The sequence below is a fragment of the Anabrus simplex genome, chromosome 7 (genome assembly GCF_040414725.1).
Source record: "Anabrus simplex isolate iqAnaSimp1 chromosome 7, ASM4041472v1, whole genome shotgun sequence".
Lineage (NCBI taxonomy): Eukaryota > Metazoa > Arthropoda > Insecta > Orthoptera > Tettigoniidae > Anabrus > Anabrus simplex.
This window is the reverse complement of record NC_090271.1, coordinates 93924853-93944648: the sequence shown is the minus strand read 5'-3', so window position 1 is coordinate 93944648 and position 19796 is coordinate 93924853. Positions and strand designations below refer to the sequence as shown.

Genomic DNA, 19796 nt, shown 5'->3' with positions numbered 1-19796 from the left:
ATACTCTTCTACATTTTCTGTTGCAATGGGCAATTTTGCTGAAACAGCTGGTTTGTTAGGCAGAGAAGTCACAACCTTCTCACCCTCTGACTTAAGTTGATCCACAAACGACTCCACATCTCTGGATTTGCTTCCAAGTTTCATGGCTTTTGTAGGAACCGTAGGTTTCCTGTCATGGAAATAAAGTATGCTGGTGATTTCACAAAGTATATTGATCATTAATGTTTAAATTATTCAATCAGAAATTCAATATATGCAATTACAGTACTTATAATAAAACTGAAATGTACTGTATGTTTGTGAAATTGGACTTGGTGAATTCTGCCACAATGGAAGCAGAGTCTCCAACAACAGGAGCTGGAGAAAAGCCAGTATTGCTGCCAAATCCTCCGCCTGAGAAAGGACTTTTAACTCCCTTCTTGGAAGCCTCCATTCGCTGTCTTTGTAGTTCTTTTGCTTTTTCGCGCATTTTATTCTTAGCCTCACGTTCTTGAGTCTGCAATATGAAGTTTATCATATGAGTCCAATGGCAACAAGTATTCAATTATAAACTATAAGATACCTCTATAAATTATTATTATTATTAGCCTATATCACTTACCTGCCTGACAGCTTGATAAACTTTCTCCTCGTGAGAATCCATTTCAACAAATGTACGAATCTGAGCCAAGTTTACACTTTCTCTATAACCAAGAGCCACTATCTCATCAAATGCAAATATTAAGTTGAATGCATTATCTATGATTTCCGACTCTTCCATGCTGCGACAGTATTCTGGAATCTATTTAATAGAGAACATTATATGAAAAAAAATACGAAATGAGGTCATAATGTAACTTAGGTAATGTACAGGAGGACTAAACTTAGTTAAATTTCAGATTCATACCTTTAGAGTAAATACTACTACTACTACTACTACTAAATTTTATATGTTAAACATTCTTTCAACCACTAGTTGTTTAGAAGTTATCACAATGCTGGAATTTTGCTTTCAAATAGTTCCTTTTTCTCACAGCATGCAGACTGATTATAATTAGATCAGAATTTAAATATCACAGAAAAGTCTCAGAAACAGTCTAAGACAATGATTGTCTTTGGTAAATAATTTCTTTTTACACTAACTACTCCTTTAGAGACAGATCAGCAATAATTTTTAGCTCAGCACAAAAAATATTGAGTAGTGATCAACCAAAATAACAGATTGAAATTTACCACTCTTGAGAAAAGTCTCAGTGTCTCCAGATCTTCAAGAATATTGCTGGCCTTGGTTGTAATAAGCAGCATATATAACTTTTCCAAGGGTTGGTAAACATATCGCACAGATTCTGTCTCCACAAATGTATGCTGTTTCCCTGTTGACATTAATTTTGGGAATGCTGACAGTAATCCCTCAATCCGAGCTTTAGTCATCTCCACAAATTGCCGGGAGACAATAGCTGCAATGGACAATAATATTTTAAACTCCACGAAACCAACTACACACACAATTACAGATGTTTGAATACTTGATAAAACCAAAAACCATTCAGTATAATCTTAAATGAGTATACTTCTAAAATTCTTCATTAATTATGTTCTACAATAGTCTGCATGAACTATATAATGTTAAGAACATAAATATTGCAAAATCAGAAACAGTACAGTATACAATGGAGTAAATTCCTTATAACAACTGCTCTGTATACCAATGAATAAATCATGAAATGAAATTAGTACTGTCTGACCCTTAATCATGGCCAACTTGTTGCATCACTCTACTTAACACCTTTACCAGCCTTGACAAATGGAACCCCGCTCTGTGATTAGATTAGTTTCACAGCTCAATACATGGCGACGATTACTTCTCTGTGAAAAAGGTACCAATTTTGATTACTGACTTATTTTAATTAAGTGCTATGAAGACTGATATGTAAGTTAATATTTTAGAATGATTAATCATAAAGGCTACTTGCATTAATGTTTGGTTAACAATGTCTTATCAGGACAATAGCAGTCTGACATCTATATCGGATATTTAGATAACTATGTAGTAGACCTTACCACAAAGATATTGTACAATAAGCTCACCAGACAAAAAAATTACATCACCCCTGGACAAATAATTACAAGCATCATTTAATAACATGTAACTCCTTCCCTGGACTTTATAACCGCCTGGATTCAGTTAGGAAGTGAGTCCACAAGGTTGTGCAGGTACATCACATCCAGGTTAAGCCACTCGCTTGAGGATTTGATCGTGCAATTCCACCTAATTCCATGGATGCTGATGTATGCAATTTAGCTGCTGTTCCAACATGTCCCATACATTTCCAATGGTGTTCAAGTCAGGTGATTTTGCAGGCTGATCGAGATGTAATAGGGTGGGAGTGTGTTCATAAAACCAGTCAAATATGCGTCTACCACGATGAACTTCGCTGTTGTCATCTTGAAAAATCAAGGTATGGATAACATACTAATCACGCAGATGTTGACTGAAAGGCTACACCTGATCTAGAATTTTTAAATAAACATGCTGGTTCATGTAAGTGGTCACCTCAGTGAGCAGGCCCAATACATGATATGAAAAACACCTTCAAAACATCACGGACCCACCTCCGGCTTGAATCTGATCTTGCAGACATCCCGGATGAAAAGCTTCATTTGGCCTTTGGTGCGCTCGATGACTTGCATCATTGGAATACATGCAAAAGCGTGATTCGTCAAGACTACAATACGTACCGCCAGTCAGCTACTGTCCATGTTCGATTATTTCTAGCCCACTGAAGACATGCAGCTTTATGTGCCTGTGCGAGGAATGGTCTCTTGCGAGGTGATTGACTCCAAATGTTGATTGTATGCAGTTCCCATCGCTATGTTCTCCCGCTAACAGGTTGGGACGGACCTTCATTCACTGATTCACAAGTAGTGAAACATGTCTCCGGTCCCTCTCAGTCAGCATCCCTTTTATGACCACAATTCTGATGTGTTTCATGCACACGTGTAGTACACCACTGATTGTAGGAAACTTCAACAAATCCAGCAATTTCACGCACCGTTATGGCCATGGGCACAGCCCAATACAATTGCCCCTTTTTGCCACTGTCATATCCCTAAATCTACCAGTGCTGACGTACACTGTCCGCTAGAAACATCTATGTCTCACTGATTGCAACTGCACTCAAGTAGAAGCAGTGCGTGTGTGGTCGAGCATGGGACTCATTCACTGCTCCACCTGTACAGGCTTAACGATCCATCTGTGCGTGCACATTAGGGTGACTTACATTTTTTGTCTGCTGAGCTTACATTTGCCTTCCTATGTTAGGAAAGTCTTGATCTTGAGATAAACAGTCATTGTTCAATAAGAGTTTTAAAATTTTCCAAGTGTTGCAGTGCAATAAAAGTTTTCAGATCATTTCTATATTTTGTCTAGAGAATCTGGATAAAGTAAGTTGTCCACAAATAATTGTATAAAGCTTTTAAGACTGAGACTACAGTTAAAACTCCATCTGTTGATCAATGGTGGTGTCAGCCTCTGAATCCCAAACTCATGGGTTCAAACCAGGCAAAGGCAGTCAATTTTTCAAGGGCAAAATAAAGACCTTTTGATACATGTTGTACAATATTGGCACGTAAAAGATCTCTGGCGACACACTCGATATTTACCTGACAAAATTATTTAAAACTCAGTCACTTATTGGTTTACTCAGTCATTGGGTCAAGCCGCAGGCAGAGGCGGCCTCAATGGCATCAAATCAAAATATCTGTACACGGTAGCTGAGGGCAAAGATTATTATTATTACTATTACTTCGCTGTTATAACACATTAATGAAAAGAACTGTAGCTCTCTATCAAACACAGAGGATTTTCCTGCTAGGTGGTTTGTATGAAATATATTTCAGTAATATAACAATTTATTGTTCAAGAATCCTCCTGTTCAATACAGCAAGTGACTTACTCTTAAAATTTAATTCTATACATGTTTCAACCCAGATTGGGCCATCTTCAGTGTAAATTAACTGTACATAATATTGATTAAAAACACTTAAAATGAATTAACAACATGCAATCTATATCTACTGCACAGCTCTTGTCTTGGATGAGTTCATGATCTTTAAAGTTGTGATTGTTACATCAAATAATTTATGTTTGCACTAGTGATCCACTTGTCTCGAGTAATATTTCTTGATGTTTTTGGATAATTATAAGAGATAGTTTTTCCTGCTAGCCAACACTCAACGTACAGCAATGGTTTCCATTTTTAATATGCAGGAATAGCTTGGGTGAAGTGTTATCTATTGCAAATCTGGTTGGTTTTGTTTCCTTTGTTATTTCATCATGACTTGACGACATGCTAATACAGGATCCAACACGGCAAATACTGAAAGACTAAGCGTACTACGCAATAATGAAAGTTTTTTTTTTTTTTTGCTACGGGCTTTACGTCGCACCGACACAGAGAGGTCTTATGGCGACGATGGGATCGGAAAGGCCTAGGAGTTGGAAGGAAGCGGCCGTGGCCTTAATTAAGGTACAGCCCCAGCATTTGCCTGGTGTGAAAATGGGAAACCACGGAAAACCATTTTCAGGGCTGCCGATAGTGGGATTCGAACCTACTATCTCCCGGATGCAATAATGAAAGTTATGATGAGAGAGAATACTGTTTAGAGACTAAAAGGGCAAACCAGTCTTTTTTTTTTTTTTGCTAGGGGCTTTACGTCGCACCGACACAGATAGGTCTTATGGCGATGATGGGATGGGAAAGGCCTAGGAGTTGGAAGGAAGCGGCCGTGGCCTTAATTAAGGTACAGCCCCAGCATTTGCCTGGTGTGAAAATGGGAAACCACGGAAAACCATTTTCAGGGCTGCCGATAGTGGGATTCGAACCTACTATCTCCCGGATGCAAGCTCACAGCCGCGCGCCTCTACGCGCACGGCCAACTCGCCCGGTCAAACCAGTCTTTGCAGAGAGATAGGGAAACTTCCCTGGAATGAAACAATTATCTCAAGATTGTGAAAGACATTGGTCCCACAGAGATAGAGAAACGTCTGTTGATAGAGAACTGCGTATGCTCAGAGATCGCACCAGGCATGCACAACAATATCATAATGTGATTAGAACACTTAATTCTAATAATTTTGTAATCTATGGTAGAATCTCAATTCATTCCTGAACATTCTAACCATTCAATTGATCCTGTCCTGGATATAGACGAGGCAGTACATTATCCAACTGAACTTTTAAATTCTTTGACTTCTCCTGGAACTACTCTCCACAGTTTTAAAAGTAGATCCCTCTATATTATTGCTCTGCAACCTAAACACACCAATATTATGCAATGATACAAGATTGCTAATCAAATCGTTAAATTCTACTTGCGTGCACAATCCCCACTAGGTGTGGAGCCAGTGAAACTGTTCTGATCCCTCAAATACCAATGATAACCACCAACCTACCATTTCAGACTAAAACGCTCCAGTTTCCAATAAAAGTATGTTTTAGCATGACCATTAATAAAGCACAGGGCCAAACTCAATGTTACAGGTCTAGATCTGAAGGATGATTGTTTTTTTCTCATGGTAAACTCTGTGGCCCTGTCACGTGTTACTGCCAAAGAAAATGTATTTGGGTTGGCCCCAGATAGAGTCACGTAATGTAGTATATGCAGGAGATATTAATATGTAAGGCCACCCTTGCAAGCCGGGGCTGGTCACCTAGTAGTGAATAAGAAGCCACAGCTAGTTTAAATCAAAGTAATCATTTTAAATAAAACCTGGTTTAAACAAACAAAAGTTAAACCTAGGTTTAAAAAAGTGGTTTGGATTTTTAAAACTATTTTTTTAACCCTGTCTAGCATAACCTCAAATATTAGTCTATTCCGTTCAAGAGTGATGAATCAGTAATACACTGGATAACAGAACACCAGTCAAAGTTAATACAGCAGTTAATGCATATCACACAAATACATCAATTACCAATAATCCAGGACCTAATTGCCAAAGCAAAAATGTTAAACTCCCCAAAACCTAACAATAACTCATCAAGGGTGAGAAATTAAATAAAAATAAACAAGTTAAATTACAATAAACCAATTCAAAGTAGCAACAAAATATACATATTAGCAGTATTCACCATCTGTATATCAAGCATACAGGAGGTTGAAAAGTTGTCAAGGATTATGGTATGTACTTAATAAGGTGTCATACAAGGGATGGGGGTGAGAGCTTCTGTGGCTCAGGCGGCAGCGCACCGGCCTCTCACTGCTGGGTCCATGGTTCAAATCCCGGTCACTCCATGTGAGATTTGTGCTGGACAAAGTGGAGGCGCAAAAGGTTTTTCTCTGGGTACTCCAGTTTTCCCTTGTCATCCTTCATTCCAGCAACACACTCCAATATCATTAATAATTCATTAATCATTGCCCCAGAGGAGTGCGACAGGCTTCGGCACAATTACAATCCTCACCGCTAGAAGGGGGCTTCATTCATTACATTCCTGATCTGGTCAAATGACTGGAAAACAGGCTGTGGATTTTCAAAAGGGATATGGTAGGTTTGTCCTCATAACTGAAACAAGATGATCTCTTCACTGTCCTTTGAAAATATTCACGTATTATTCCTCTACGTAGTCTGGCCATAATTTTTTTTTTTTTTTTTGCTATTTGCTTTACGTCGCACCAACACAGATAGGTCTTATGGCGATGATGAGACAGGAAAGGGCAAGGACTGGGAAGGAAGCAGCCGTGGCCTTAATTAAGATACCGCCCCAGCATTTGCCTGGTGTGAAAATGGGAAACCACGGAAAACCATCTTCAGGGCTGCCGACAGTGGGGTTCGAACCCACTACCTCCTGAATACTGGACGCACTTAAGCGACTGCAGCCATCGAGCTTGGCAAGGCCATAAATTCTGTTAGGGCCTAAATATTATAACAATATATGGAGTACAAATCAGAAAAGGGAAATGCCATTTTTGGGTATAAAAGAATATATTAAGAATTTTAAGTATACTATTCAAAATGTCCTATTTTTCCTCCCATCTGTTACACACCGTTGGAATCATGAAGCTATTCTCTTTGCAGTAGTGCTGCTGTAAGTATTTATCATCCTAGTATTGCAGAAGTAGAGACAAAAGAATAACTCTAGCCACTGTTTGCTTACACTACAGCTTTCTCGTTGCATGGTGTTTCTGTTCATTTCTAAATGACTACTGAAAAAGAACTGTACCGTGAATCTAGTGATGATGAAAATATCAATCGTGATAAAGACGACAGGTGTATTTCACAATATTGTTTTACCAGTAACAAGTGGTGGTGACAGGACTTCATACTACCGTAAATTCCCAAAATTTGTAGATTCTGTTCCTACCCTCAATAAACTACAATTTACTGGGCAAGCAGGTTTGAAAATAGGTATTCCTGACAATTTTACAGAACTGGACTTCTTTGAATTAACCTTCTCAAATGACTCCTGTAGTTTTTAAGAAAATTAATTTTCTGTCTATGTATTTCTTGTTCATATGTGTGAGTTTTCAGAACACTAGAGAAAGCAAGGTAGTCTAAGACAGTGAAAGAGTTAAGGTACAGCCCCAGCATTTGTTTGGTGTGAAGTGGGAATCCATGGAAAACCATCTTCAGGGATATCAACAGTGGAGTTCGAAACCACTATCTTCCGAACGCAAGCTGAAAGCTACGTGACTGAAACCGCAGTCACTTGCTTGGCGATTTCATTTTGTATGGTTTCGATTTACTCATCTGGCATAGGAAGGTGTTTGTATAAATGAAGAGCGACTACAGTATATCCAGTAAAGATAATGTTTGACTGGGTTTGCTGTCTGACATACAAGATATTTTCTCTGGTGATCTTACGAAGCTTCAGTTTCAGCAAGGTGTGTGACAGTAATGTCTGCAGTCATAATGTACCAAATACACTACACATGTGAAATAGAAGACATGCAAATGCTGAGATTACGTACATCATGAATTTTCAAAGGTCATACACACACCTTATGCTACATTGTGCTAATGTGGTATGAGAAAGTAGTGCTGTAAAGTAAGTTGTATTTCACACTATGAGCAAATAATGAAGGCAGTGGAATCACAGTCAGGAATATTGCATGCATCAAGAACTGCAAAACTGATGTCCAACACATTACAGATTGGATAATAATGTTATTGGCTTAACTCTTAGAGTGCCGGGGAGCGCAATCGCGCTCCTCTGTAGCCAAGCGAAAAGTGCCAGGAGCGCGATCACACTCCGTGTTGCAGCTGTCTATGCAAGTCGTAATAGTTTGCACATAACTGACAGATGGCAGCTCCAGTCGGCATCACACTGTAGTAGATACTACATAGTTTCTAAATCTACCACCAGAATCTCAGTGTGACATGTTGTGTTGATGTTATGACTTTTTCTATTGCAGCTGTTTTGGCGCGTACCTGTAGACCATGTGTTCGTAATAATGGCGCCTAGTTTTCGTATTGTGTTTGAAATTGATGACGATTTGGTACAGTATATTGATTAATTGAGTGAGATTCTGATCATGTCGAGTCAGGCGATGATTCAGATGATACTGAGAGTAATAATAATGCCGGTAACGTTTCAAACAATGACGATTGTGGTTATGTTATCTGACTTACTCGTGCGACAGTGATGCATGAAATTTCTGATAAAGACGGTAATGATAGTGACGGGAATAATGATGGAATTGACAGAGACAGTAATGACGATGATGACCAGATTCCCGATTTCCATAAAATTCAGTCGGATCACGACATGCAATTTTAGCCCTCTCCTGCATTCCTTGAGACGCCCGGCCCTAAACGTGCACCACCTCCTGATGCTAGACCAAGTCAGTATTTTAATCCATTTTTACAAGAACTAGTATTCTTAAAACACTGATATTTTACAAACTAGTAAACAATGCATCAGTGAGCACAGGAATACCAAATTTATGTGAGTACGAACAAAATACTAGGATGTACTGAGATCCAAATTTTAATTTTAAAATTTTTCAAAAATTTTTTGAACAAATTTAATTTTTTTGCTCGGAAGTATGAATTATTTTTGTGATGTTAATATAATGAGTGAAGAGAGGGATAACTTAGCTACAAAAAAATGTAAACTACAATGAGATATCTTGAAAAGTGAGGATAGGATATGCTTTTATCTTTGGTGCTGCATAATAGGCATTTTCTCTCTGGCATTCTTAGCAACCACGGCAGTAAGGGAGCCGGCACTAAGAAGGTTAATGTCCCACTTTGTTATTTTGGAGCAAGTAGCAACAATAACATCATCTAATGGCATCCTGCTGCCTTTGATGTGTCTGCATCGCAGAGAGTGATATTAGCAAATGACAATAAGCTGAATTAAAGTGTCTGGGTAGTACACACTGTCTCCACTTGCTCGCACTCTAATAATAGATTTAACAAGTGAATTAGAACCTGGTGATTTTCAGCTGATATGTAAATTATTTGTTTCACAATATTCCAGGCCACAAAATACTTTTTCTTTTCATTGGAGCATGGAGCTCTAGATTTATTTTAATTGGCTATACGTCCACACACACACACACACACACACACACACACACAGATTAGACAAAATGTCAAAGATTTATTATGTTACGCACTGCATATCTGTTTATCATGAAGGCATCAACATTAATATTTACGACAGTTTGAACACTAACATTTTGTTGCCAGAAGAGAAGGATTTTATATTTAGGCTGTTCCAACCTCCTGTCACAATGTTTTATCACCGTGTATATCATTAACATAATACGATCAATTGTGGAGTTTACGCTATCACTTTTCCCAGATCTGACATCTTCAGCAGAAATCTGTCGGGAGAACATTATAACTTAAAAAGAATCTTCGATCATCAAAGGTTGTATAAATTTCCTGCAATAAATCAACAAACTGTAAATAAGCTGATCATCCAACCTACTAAAACTTCATAAGAAATACAAAGAGAATAAACAAAGGCAAAAATGGCAATGATAAAATACGCAATTACAGATTTGAAGAACTGAAGCTAAAATGATATGTTTGGAGAAAATTAAAGTGAGTTAAGTTAAAGTCACAGGAAAGAGAGAGTAATGACGCCAAATTTGCAGATCTCTAATATAATCAGAAGATGCAGGGGAAATGAGGTAGGCTAAGTTAATCATTTGGGTCGAGGCAACCATGGCTCCCCATTACGCTCTTTCAGCAGTAGATCAGTTACTTACAATGAACAACACCTTTCGCTAGAAAAGTGATCTTGCTTTGTGCAAACTTCCAACAGTGCCTGGTAGTAATTCATCACTGCAACAGAGCAGCTGTAGTCCAGTCAAATTTAAAATATGACCCAAAATTAAGATTTGTGACGTTCTCCAGGAAAATATACAAGGATTGGGGCAAAAGCCATCACAACTATTTTCTTTCTTGTAGATATGTGAACGGATCACAAATGTATATGTGTCATGTGGAAGTTCTGCAGGCATAGTGTGTATGCAGAACAAATGGCTCTAAGATAGCTGGTAGTAGCGCAGCGAGGGCTGTGAAATCAGTCAGTTGGTGAGTGCCGTGCGAGATGGACATAACCCGTCTTGAGCAGCGCGCTTACATCAAAATAGCCGTTCTCCGTGGGAGAAATGCGATGGAATGTCACAGTGAATAAATGGAAGCCCTTGGGAATAATGACCTACCATACCGTACAGTAGCACGGTGGGTAGGAAAGTTTTAACAAGGACGTGTGTCAAACAGTGATGAGCAACGTTCGGGATGACCTGTCAGTGTGCGGACTGACGTGGTACATGCCGTCATCGAGCAGCTCCTGGATGAAGACAGACTATGGACGCTACTGGAGTTAGAAAGGGCAAGTGGCATCGAGAAACGCACCGTCCACAGGATATTGCGTAATGAGCTGCAACTGCACAAAATCGCATCACAGTGGGTACCACATGCACCGACGGAAGTTCAAAGGTGGGTGCGTTATGCAATATGCTCCGACCACCTTGCACGCTGGCAACAGGACGGCGATCAATTCTTGTCACGAGTAATCGCCATCGATGAATTTTGGGCCAGGGCATACGAATCAGAACTGAAACGTCAGTCCACGGAGTGGCGACATGCTGGATCACCATGGTGATCGTCACGTATGACGTCAGGGGTGTCATTCTTTGCCACTTTGTTCCACATGGCAGAACAGTGACCACACAGTACTACAGGGACTTCCTGGTGCGACAGGTACGACGTGGCGTTTGGGAGAAACGTCCGGATCTTGTGGACAGTGCAATAATCCTGCACAACAATGCAAAACCACATAAAGCAGAGTGTGTAGGGCAGCTACTGTGACGTTGGGGATGGGAAGAATTGGAGCACCCACCGTACTCTCCCGACATTTCGCCCTGTGACTTTGATCTCATTCGAAAGATTAAGGAACCACTACGTGGTAGGCAGTTTGCAACACAAGTGAACATCGCTAATGCTGTGCGCCAACAGGTGACCCGATTCACACATGGTGCGGCAAATGCTGAGACAGATGGTATTCAGCGCCTCCCACATCGTTGGCAGTGTGTTGTGTCAGTAGCAGGGGGACTACTTTGAGGGTCTTTAGGCCCAGGTTTGTCATGTTAACTTTATGTGTACTGTGTACACTGTGTGCTGTGTTGTCATTCTTTTGCACCGGGAAGGCCATATTGCCCTGTATACTACCGTAATAAATTAGTCTGTTACGATATTTCAGTGCTATTCATTGTCCACACATGTAGTTAACACCTTATCCCTTCGTCTGTATATGTCACATTTTCCAAACAGACTGGTATCTTCAAGAAAGAAAATATTTGCCATGATTTTTGCCCCAACCCTTGTACCTTAAAGTCACGTGACAAAATTTTATGCTACAAAGGGAAAAGGCAAAAAGGGTGAGAAATATCCATTTTTAGATTTGAATGCCATCTGTTAGCCTGATCCTTGAACTCAGTGATGAAAGCGGTGACAGTGGTTACCATACAGAAAAGTCTTCAAAGTAACCTTGGAAACATGCTGTGCAGACTAACAAATCCATACCTTAAGTCGCAATAAGAATTTAACTTTGGCAATTTAAGGTATGATTCCTTCAATGAAGTTCCTGCATCGTCTTGTACCGAAATATGAAATAACCAGCCTGTGCATCAAGATCATGTATGGTTACAATTATAGACTTCATTTACTGGGCTGCATATTTTATAACTGATAATAACTGCCTGCGCAGGAGGTCGGTCACAGTGCTGTGATTTGTTCTGTTCATGCTGACAACTGGGTCGCAAAAAAAAAAAAAAAAAAAGAAGCATCATCATGTGTAGAGCTATGTCATGTTTACATGAAGAAATAACGATTTCTTTTCTATCAGTCGGTCATATGAAATTTTCTTGTGACTGGGCTTTAGGTCTCGTGAAAAGATAGTACCGCGTGACACGTACTTCTCTGACAGATATCGTCTCTCTCATTAAAGACAGCACTCCTCAGTCAAAATTTAACAAATCCGTCACCATTGGAAAAGAAACTGGCAAGCTTTTAGTAAATATGTATGTATGACTGACAACATATGTTCACTGTAATAATAATAATAATAATAATAATAATAATAATAATAATAATGGTATGTGGCTTCCAGAGAGGCCTGGTGCAGGTTTTACTATTTGATGCCGTATAAGCGACCTGCGCATCTGCGAGGATGGGACCCCATCTAAGATGAAATCTAAAGTTTAAGACGTTACAAACATCCAGCCCCCGAGCCAAATGAATTAACTAATGAAAGTTAAAGTCCCCAACCCGACCAGGAATTGAATCTGGGACTCCTTCAATCAAAGGCCAGCATGCTAACCATGGAGCTGGACAGAACCTATCTAAGAGTAAGAAGTTGGAAGTAAAAGACAAGGTACCTGTTCGACAACATTCAAGAGTACTGCACAGCAGAAATAGGGGATTTTTAGTGCCCATGGACAGGCAACTAATACTGCTGAACCTGAGCCAAGTAGCGAGACTGATTGTGTGCCCAAAAGGAAAAGACATACATAATTATCAACATTCCAGAAACAAGCAATAATTCAGTTTTGTTACTACTCAGGATAAAAGATAGATTAGTACCGTGTAGGTTCAGAACGATCTTTTACAATATCTATTATTATTATTATTATTATTATTATTAGCTTTACTACTATTATCATCATTATTTTATCCTCATCTTCTTTGTACATCTTAAGACACAACGTCTGCATGTATGTGTCACAAAACTAAAACATCACGTTTCACTTTTTTTCCCCAAATTCTGAACATGTTTACATACTTTATTTCCAGAGAATGAAACCCCTAAATATTTATGAAAATTATTTCAATGCACAAAGCTGATATTCCTTTATCTAGTGAAACAGCCACAGTTTCTTAAATTCTTAATATTTTTGGAGTACTACAGTATACCCCATTTTCCAATATATTTTCTCAAAATTCAATAAATTCTGTCTTACAACTTCAGTTACATAAACTGACCAGTTGTTAAGCTAGAGCCTTCTGGTTTCCATGAAAATGATCACAAATTCAACTACTATTAAAATATTAAAAAAAAAAAAAAACATGAGATTTTCTGACTTAAGGTATGCTTCCCCAGAGAGCATGACATTTAACTTCAGTGAGTGGCTTCTAAAACTTGGCAATGGAGAACTAGGCCAAACGGCATTATTGAAATTCAGCAAAGCCAGATTTTAAAAAAAATATATTGTACAAGATTCCTCACGGCATTGTTATTGGATCTTTATGTTTTCTTACATATATCAATGATAAGTGTAAAGCAGTGGAATCAGAGATACGGCTTTTTGCAGATGATGTTATTCTGTACACAGTAATAAATACGTTACAAGATTGTGAGCAACTGCAAAATAACCTTGATAATGTTGAGAGATGGACAGTAGGCAATGGTATGATGATAAACGGGTTAAAAATCAGGTTGCGACTTTCACAAATAGGAAAAGTCCTCTCAGTTTTAATTACTGCGTTGACGGGGTGAAAGTTCCTTTTGGGGATCATTGTAAGTACCAAGGAAAGATCTTCATCGGGGTAATCACATAAATATGATTGTAAATAAAGGGTAGAGATCTCTGTACATGGTTGAGGGTATTTAGGGGTTTTAGTAATGATGTAAAGGAGAGGGCATATAAGTCTCTGGTAAGAACCCAACTAGAGTATGGTTCCAGTATATGGGAGCATCACCAGAATTACTTGATTCAAGAACTGGAAAAAACAAAAAAGAAAAGCTGCTCGGTTTGTTCTGGGTGATTTCCGACAAGAATAGTGTTACAAAAATGTCGCAAAGTTTGGGCTGGAAAGACTTGAGGGAAAGGAGACGAACTGCTCAATTAAGTCGTATGTTCCGATCTGTGAGTGGAGAGATGGTGTGGAATGACATCAGTAGACGAATAAGTTTGAGTGGTGTCTTTAAAAGTATGAAAGATCACAATATGGAGATAAAGTCAGAATTCAAGAGGACAAACTGGCGCAAATATTCATTTATAGGAACGGGAGTTGGGGATTGGAATAACTTACCAAGGGAGATGTTCAATAAATTTCCAATTTCTTTGCAATCTTTTAAGAAAAGGCTAGGAAAACAACAGATAGGGAATCAGCCACCTGGGCGAGTGCCCTATATGCAAATCAGTAGTGATCGAGTGATTGATTCACTTGGTTATTCTTTTGATCTAAGTGAGAGTACAATATTTCCCAAAGTAGCAATTCTGTACCCAGAAATGAACAAGTTAACGTCATCAACCAACAGATTCTGAATACAGTATTTACTCGTGTATTAGACCCCTCTTGGCTTTTCGAGACGAAGAAAATGGAAAAAAAATATTGCATACAAGACCCCCCCCCAACGTAATTCTTCAGAAAAGCAGCTTCAAAGCGAGTACAAGCCTTATTGCATCTCTGATATCGCACAACTTTGTGAATAGTTCCATCCGTATGACCTATGCAATGAAAACACGCATCAAAGTCATGCAGTACACCTGTGTTTCGTAGTTAGAAATGTCCGCCTCCGTAGCGTAGGCCTTCTGTAGCTCTGATGACGTCACATAAATAGGTGAATAGTTTCGTGTCCGACCCGCGCATTGCAAGCATGCATCAGTCTTGCTATATGTCTGTGTTACGTTTTTGTAGTGAAGAATGTCCGCCAGCGTAATGGTTAGCACAATTAGCTGCCGTTCGCGGGAGTCTAAGTTTGATTCCCAGTACCATACTGCCAGAGATTTACAAATGGCAGGAAGGTTGATATGCAGTAAAAATGGCACATGTAATTCCCCTCCACTGCGGGCGTGTCTAAAAAGAGCGGCACCACCTCGGGATGAGGAAACAAGTTTACTTAAGAAATATTCACGGTTGCTGCTATTAAGGCAGCAGGCAAGATCATTAACAAAGTGATCATATAGTATCTCATAACTCTGGCCAATATACGTAATTTTTGGAGAGAAGTAACTTTAAAATGTGATCAAAACTATAATGATTGTTTTATTCACCAACATACCTAACAAATAATAATATTTGCCTGTTCCCCTATCGGGCGCATCCCAGGTGGCGGATAGGGGGGCTCGCCGGACTTGTCCGGAGGGCTTGAGGGAAATAAAATACCTCTCGCGGACCAAAAACAGGCACAGCCAGAAAACATCTTGAGGCAACCTCTGAGGCTCAATACCTTAGTTGTAACTATGAGATTGACAAAGATCAATCTCCCCATTATCTTCAACTTACTAGCATGATAGCAACGTCAGTTAGTGATACTACCCAGGTTCATACTAGGTTTTCTCGGTCATCGGATTCTGGGGGACCGAGAACATCATGCGGGAATGTATCGGAGCTTCCCAAATCTCTTTGCCCAAAGGATAAACATTTTATTGGCACTTTAAACATCAACACGCTTCACAAAATTGGAAAGTTGAAGCACTTAACAGACACATTAGACCAACTCAACATCGAAATTCTGGCACTCCAAGAAACTAGGTACAGTGACGAAAATCATTTTGAAGCAGGAAACTATAGTATTTATAAAGGTAAACCAGCTACCCTCCTCCCTAACAAAATATTACAATTTGGCACTGGTTTTGCAGTGAGAAAAAATATCACAAATTCGGTATTATACTTTACATCTCCTTCTGAAAGAATTTCGCTAATGACAATCAAATCAGGAAACAAAGCTTATACACTAATCAATGCACATGCACCTACAAATAATTACAATCAAAAAGACCCACAGAAGGTAGATGACTTCTGGGAATTACTAGAAGAAACTACAGCCAAAATTCCAAAACATCATGTCAAAATTCTGCTGGGGGACTTCAATGCACAAATTGGCAAAGAGAAGAAATTTAGGACCACTGTAGGACTTCACCCTGCTCACAAAAGAACCAATAAAAATGGAGAACGTTTAATTGGCTTCTGCGAGAATTTCGATCTAAAATTGATGTCAACCCATTTCCTGGCACTTCCACAAAAGAAAATAACATGGAAATCCCCAAACGTGCATTTAGGAGAATTTAAACTAGACCATGTGGCTATTTCCCAGAAAAACCAAAAAGAAATTATGAACGCTAAAGTCAAAAAGGGAATTATTGACTCCGACCACCTCCTATCCCTTGTTAAAGTAAAGTTTCAACCCAACAGGAAGAAAACCAAAACAGAACTCAGACAATTTCCTTGCGAATATCTCCAACGATGCTCCTTCAAACTGGCTAGAACTCAAGGACACACTCTTGTAAGCTTCACAAAACATCAACAATCCCCCAAGGAAACGCAAACACAGGTGGGAATGACACCTGTGACAAGGCCATAGAAGTCAGAATTAGGTCATGGCTAAACTAGAGTTCCCATAAAACTGATCAAAATCGTGATGAATTCTTCAAAACACAGAAACAAACCTCATAAATCATCAGATCTAAAAAACGAAAATATGATCAAAACAGACTGGCAGAAATAGAAGATTTCAAGAAAAGCAATACACGGAACTTCTACAGAACATTTAGAGAAGAATTATCCAATTACCAGGCACCTAGTCTCTGTTTCAAACGTACAGATGGGACTTTGGAAACAAGTAATAAGGGAAATTGTGAACTCCTAGCAAACCATTTCATGGACCTTTTAAACTGTGAATCTCCGAAAGAACAATTCACCTATGAAAAACCAACACCTAATCCAGATTCAGAAACCCCCACATTACAAGAAGTCAAACAAATAATCAGAGATTTAAAAGACAACAAAGCACCAGGAGAAGATGGAATAATCGCTGAAATGTTGAAAATTGGTGGTGACAAACTGGCCCAGAGTATTCAAAAAATCTTACAGGACATCTGCTTTTCTGAAGAAATTCCGGAGGACTGGAAATATGCATTGATTCACCCACTTCACAAGAAAGGAGACAAATCAGATATTAAAACTACAGAGGAATTTCTTTCCTCTCACTCGTATATAAAATCTTCTCTAAAACTCTACTTAATAGATTAGAGAAACCAACAGACCACCTGATCGGAGATTATCAGGCTGGATTCCGAAAAGGGAGATCCTGCGCAGAACAAATCCTAAACCTAAAAACCATACTACAGATTCGCAAAACCAAACAAACAATAATCACCTTTGTTGACTTCAAAAAAGCGTATGATTCCATAGATCGGCAGACCCTGTTCAACATGCTAGAGGAATTCCAAGTCGACAGGAAAACGAGGGAATTGATTAAACAAACTCTGACCAACACAACATCAAAAGTTAAGTTCTTGGGAGAAATTTCTGAACCGTTCGAAATCAGAACTGGTGTCTGACAGGGAGATGGACTATCCCCACTACTATTCAATTTAGTTTTGGAAAAAGTGATTCGTGAATGGAGAAAAGAAACTAAAGGTATAAACATTGGCAGACTTCTTAAAGACAAAATTCACCTTGACTGCTTAGCTTTCGCAGATGACCTTGCAATCCTTTTGAACAACAGACAAGAAGCAATCCAATTAATAGAAAAATTGAATGAAATAGCCGCAAAAACCGGACTTCATATTTCATTTGAAAAGACGCAGTTTATGGAAGGAACTAAATCAAGATTCGACAATCAACCATTAATCACCAATTGTGGAATAATTTCCCAAGTAGACAAATTCAAGTATCTAGGTGAAATTATTCAGCCAGCAGGGTTAAATCAGGTAGCTAACAAAGAAAGAACTGCTAAACTCCAAAGGGCTTACAAAATCACATGGAACAGATACAACAAAAGATGTATATCAAAAATGCAAAATTACGACACTACAATACAGTCGTCAAACCAGAGGCACTTTATGCATCTGAAACACTGATCATTGGCAGCAGGTCTCAAATGAAAAGCATTGAGAAACAAGAGAGGAAAATTCTCAGAAAAATCCTAGGACCAAAGTTCAAATATGGAATTTGGATGAAAAAGAAAAAAAACAAAATTTTTCAATTCACAGAAAAAATCACAGATACCATCAGAAAGAGACGACTAAAATTCTACGGACACCTACACAGAATGGATAACAACAGGCTGACAAAGAAAATTCTAAATCTAGCTCTAACCCTGAAAATCCGCAACAATTGGTTAGCAGAAATTCATGAAGATCTACAAGAAATGAGTATTGAGGACGAAACCATTCAAGATAGAATGAAATTTAGAAGCTTAGTAAACAAACATAAATTTGCAGAGAAACCAACAAAAGAAAATATAGGCTGGACAGAAACACGCAGAAAGGAACACAGTGAAAAAATGAAGAGATATTGGGAAGAAAAGAAGAAGAAACATTGTGCAAAATAAGTTCAAACGCGCTCCACAGTTGGGCAAAACGAATCAAAAAAAAATAATAATAATAATTTTATGTCCCCTCTTACCTTTAACAAATTTCGGAGACGCCAAACAAAACATACTACGTATGCGTTAATAAAAAATAGAGACATCGAACGTATAAAATTAAACATTATAATAAAACATATTACCACCACACCTGTAAATATCCATAAATGCAGCAATCATTCCCGTTATTTTTTCTTCTTTCCGCTGTGGAACTTTTGGCACTATGTGGGCGATAACATACCTAACCTAAAAAATGCTCTCTCTCTTATCCCATTTACAGCTGTTCAGGTAAATCATGACGTGATAAATGTAAAGAACAAGCATGATAAATACTTAAAAATAAGGGTCTGGCTTTCAACAGCCGCAGTTATCAAAAGAATGCTTCCAATCACTATGTATTACATTCGGAAGTACAACTCGTAACATACGATAGTTAGCAGCTGGTGGTTTGGCATGCTTTCTATAGCACAGCGTTATTCGGAAGGAGTGGCTTCTGCTACACATACACCAACTAGGAATATCACAGACCATCTCCTGATATCCAGAAACAATTTGGGAATGGCTGACGAGATGGCAGTGAAGATGACGTCATTTGGAATGACGACATGCCAGTAGCAGGGAAGTTGGTGGCACAAGACGATAATTCAAATGAAAGCAGTGATGAGGTTTACTCAGGTTTACTGTGTGGTAGGCCTACTGCTCAACTGACAGAGACAAATGACTAGCCATTAAGTTCTTTTGTATCAATATTGTATAATATAATAGGATACCCTTATCGCTTTTCTCTACGGGGTCAAGTATGAAGCGAGACAAATTTTCGTAGCGAGTTTTTACAACCGCATGCTCTTCCCAACATAAACCTAGTCAGAGAAATTAATGAAATGAAACAAATGACGTATTATGAATAACTAAAACTGACTATATTTACTTTTACTATTGTATTGTTATGCTGGCTGACAAACGTGCGTGAGATCAGCTCCT

At 38.7% G+C, this 19796-nt stretch overlaps 1 protein-coding gene across 2 annotated transcripts in view; it reads right to left on the bottom strand.

Moving 5' to 3' along the window:
* Positions 1 to 19796, bottom strand: part of deltaCOP (coatomer subunit delta) — a 113166-nt gene that overhangs the window by 78778 nt on the left and 14592 nt on the right. The window contains exons 3-6 of one of the 2 annotated variants that reach the window (XM_067151216.2): positions 1213 to 1436; positions 602 to 781; positions 291 to 496; positions 5 to 169 (exon numbers count right to left, since the gene is read on the bottom strand). In XM_067151216.2, the coding sequence (XP_067007317.2) occupies positions 5 to 169; positions 291 to 496; positions 602 to 781; positions 1213 to 1436 (775 nt within the window). The remainder of the gene's footprint in view (positions 1 to 4; positions 170 to 290; positions 497 to 601; positions 782 to 1212; positions 1437 to 19796) is intronic. The other variant, XM_068228600.1, reaches the window with a different exon arrangement.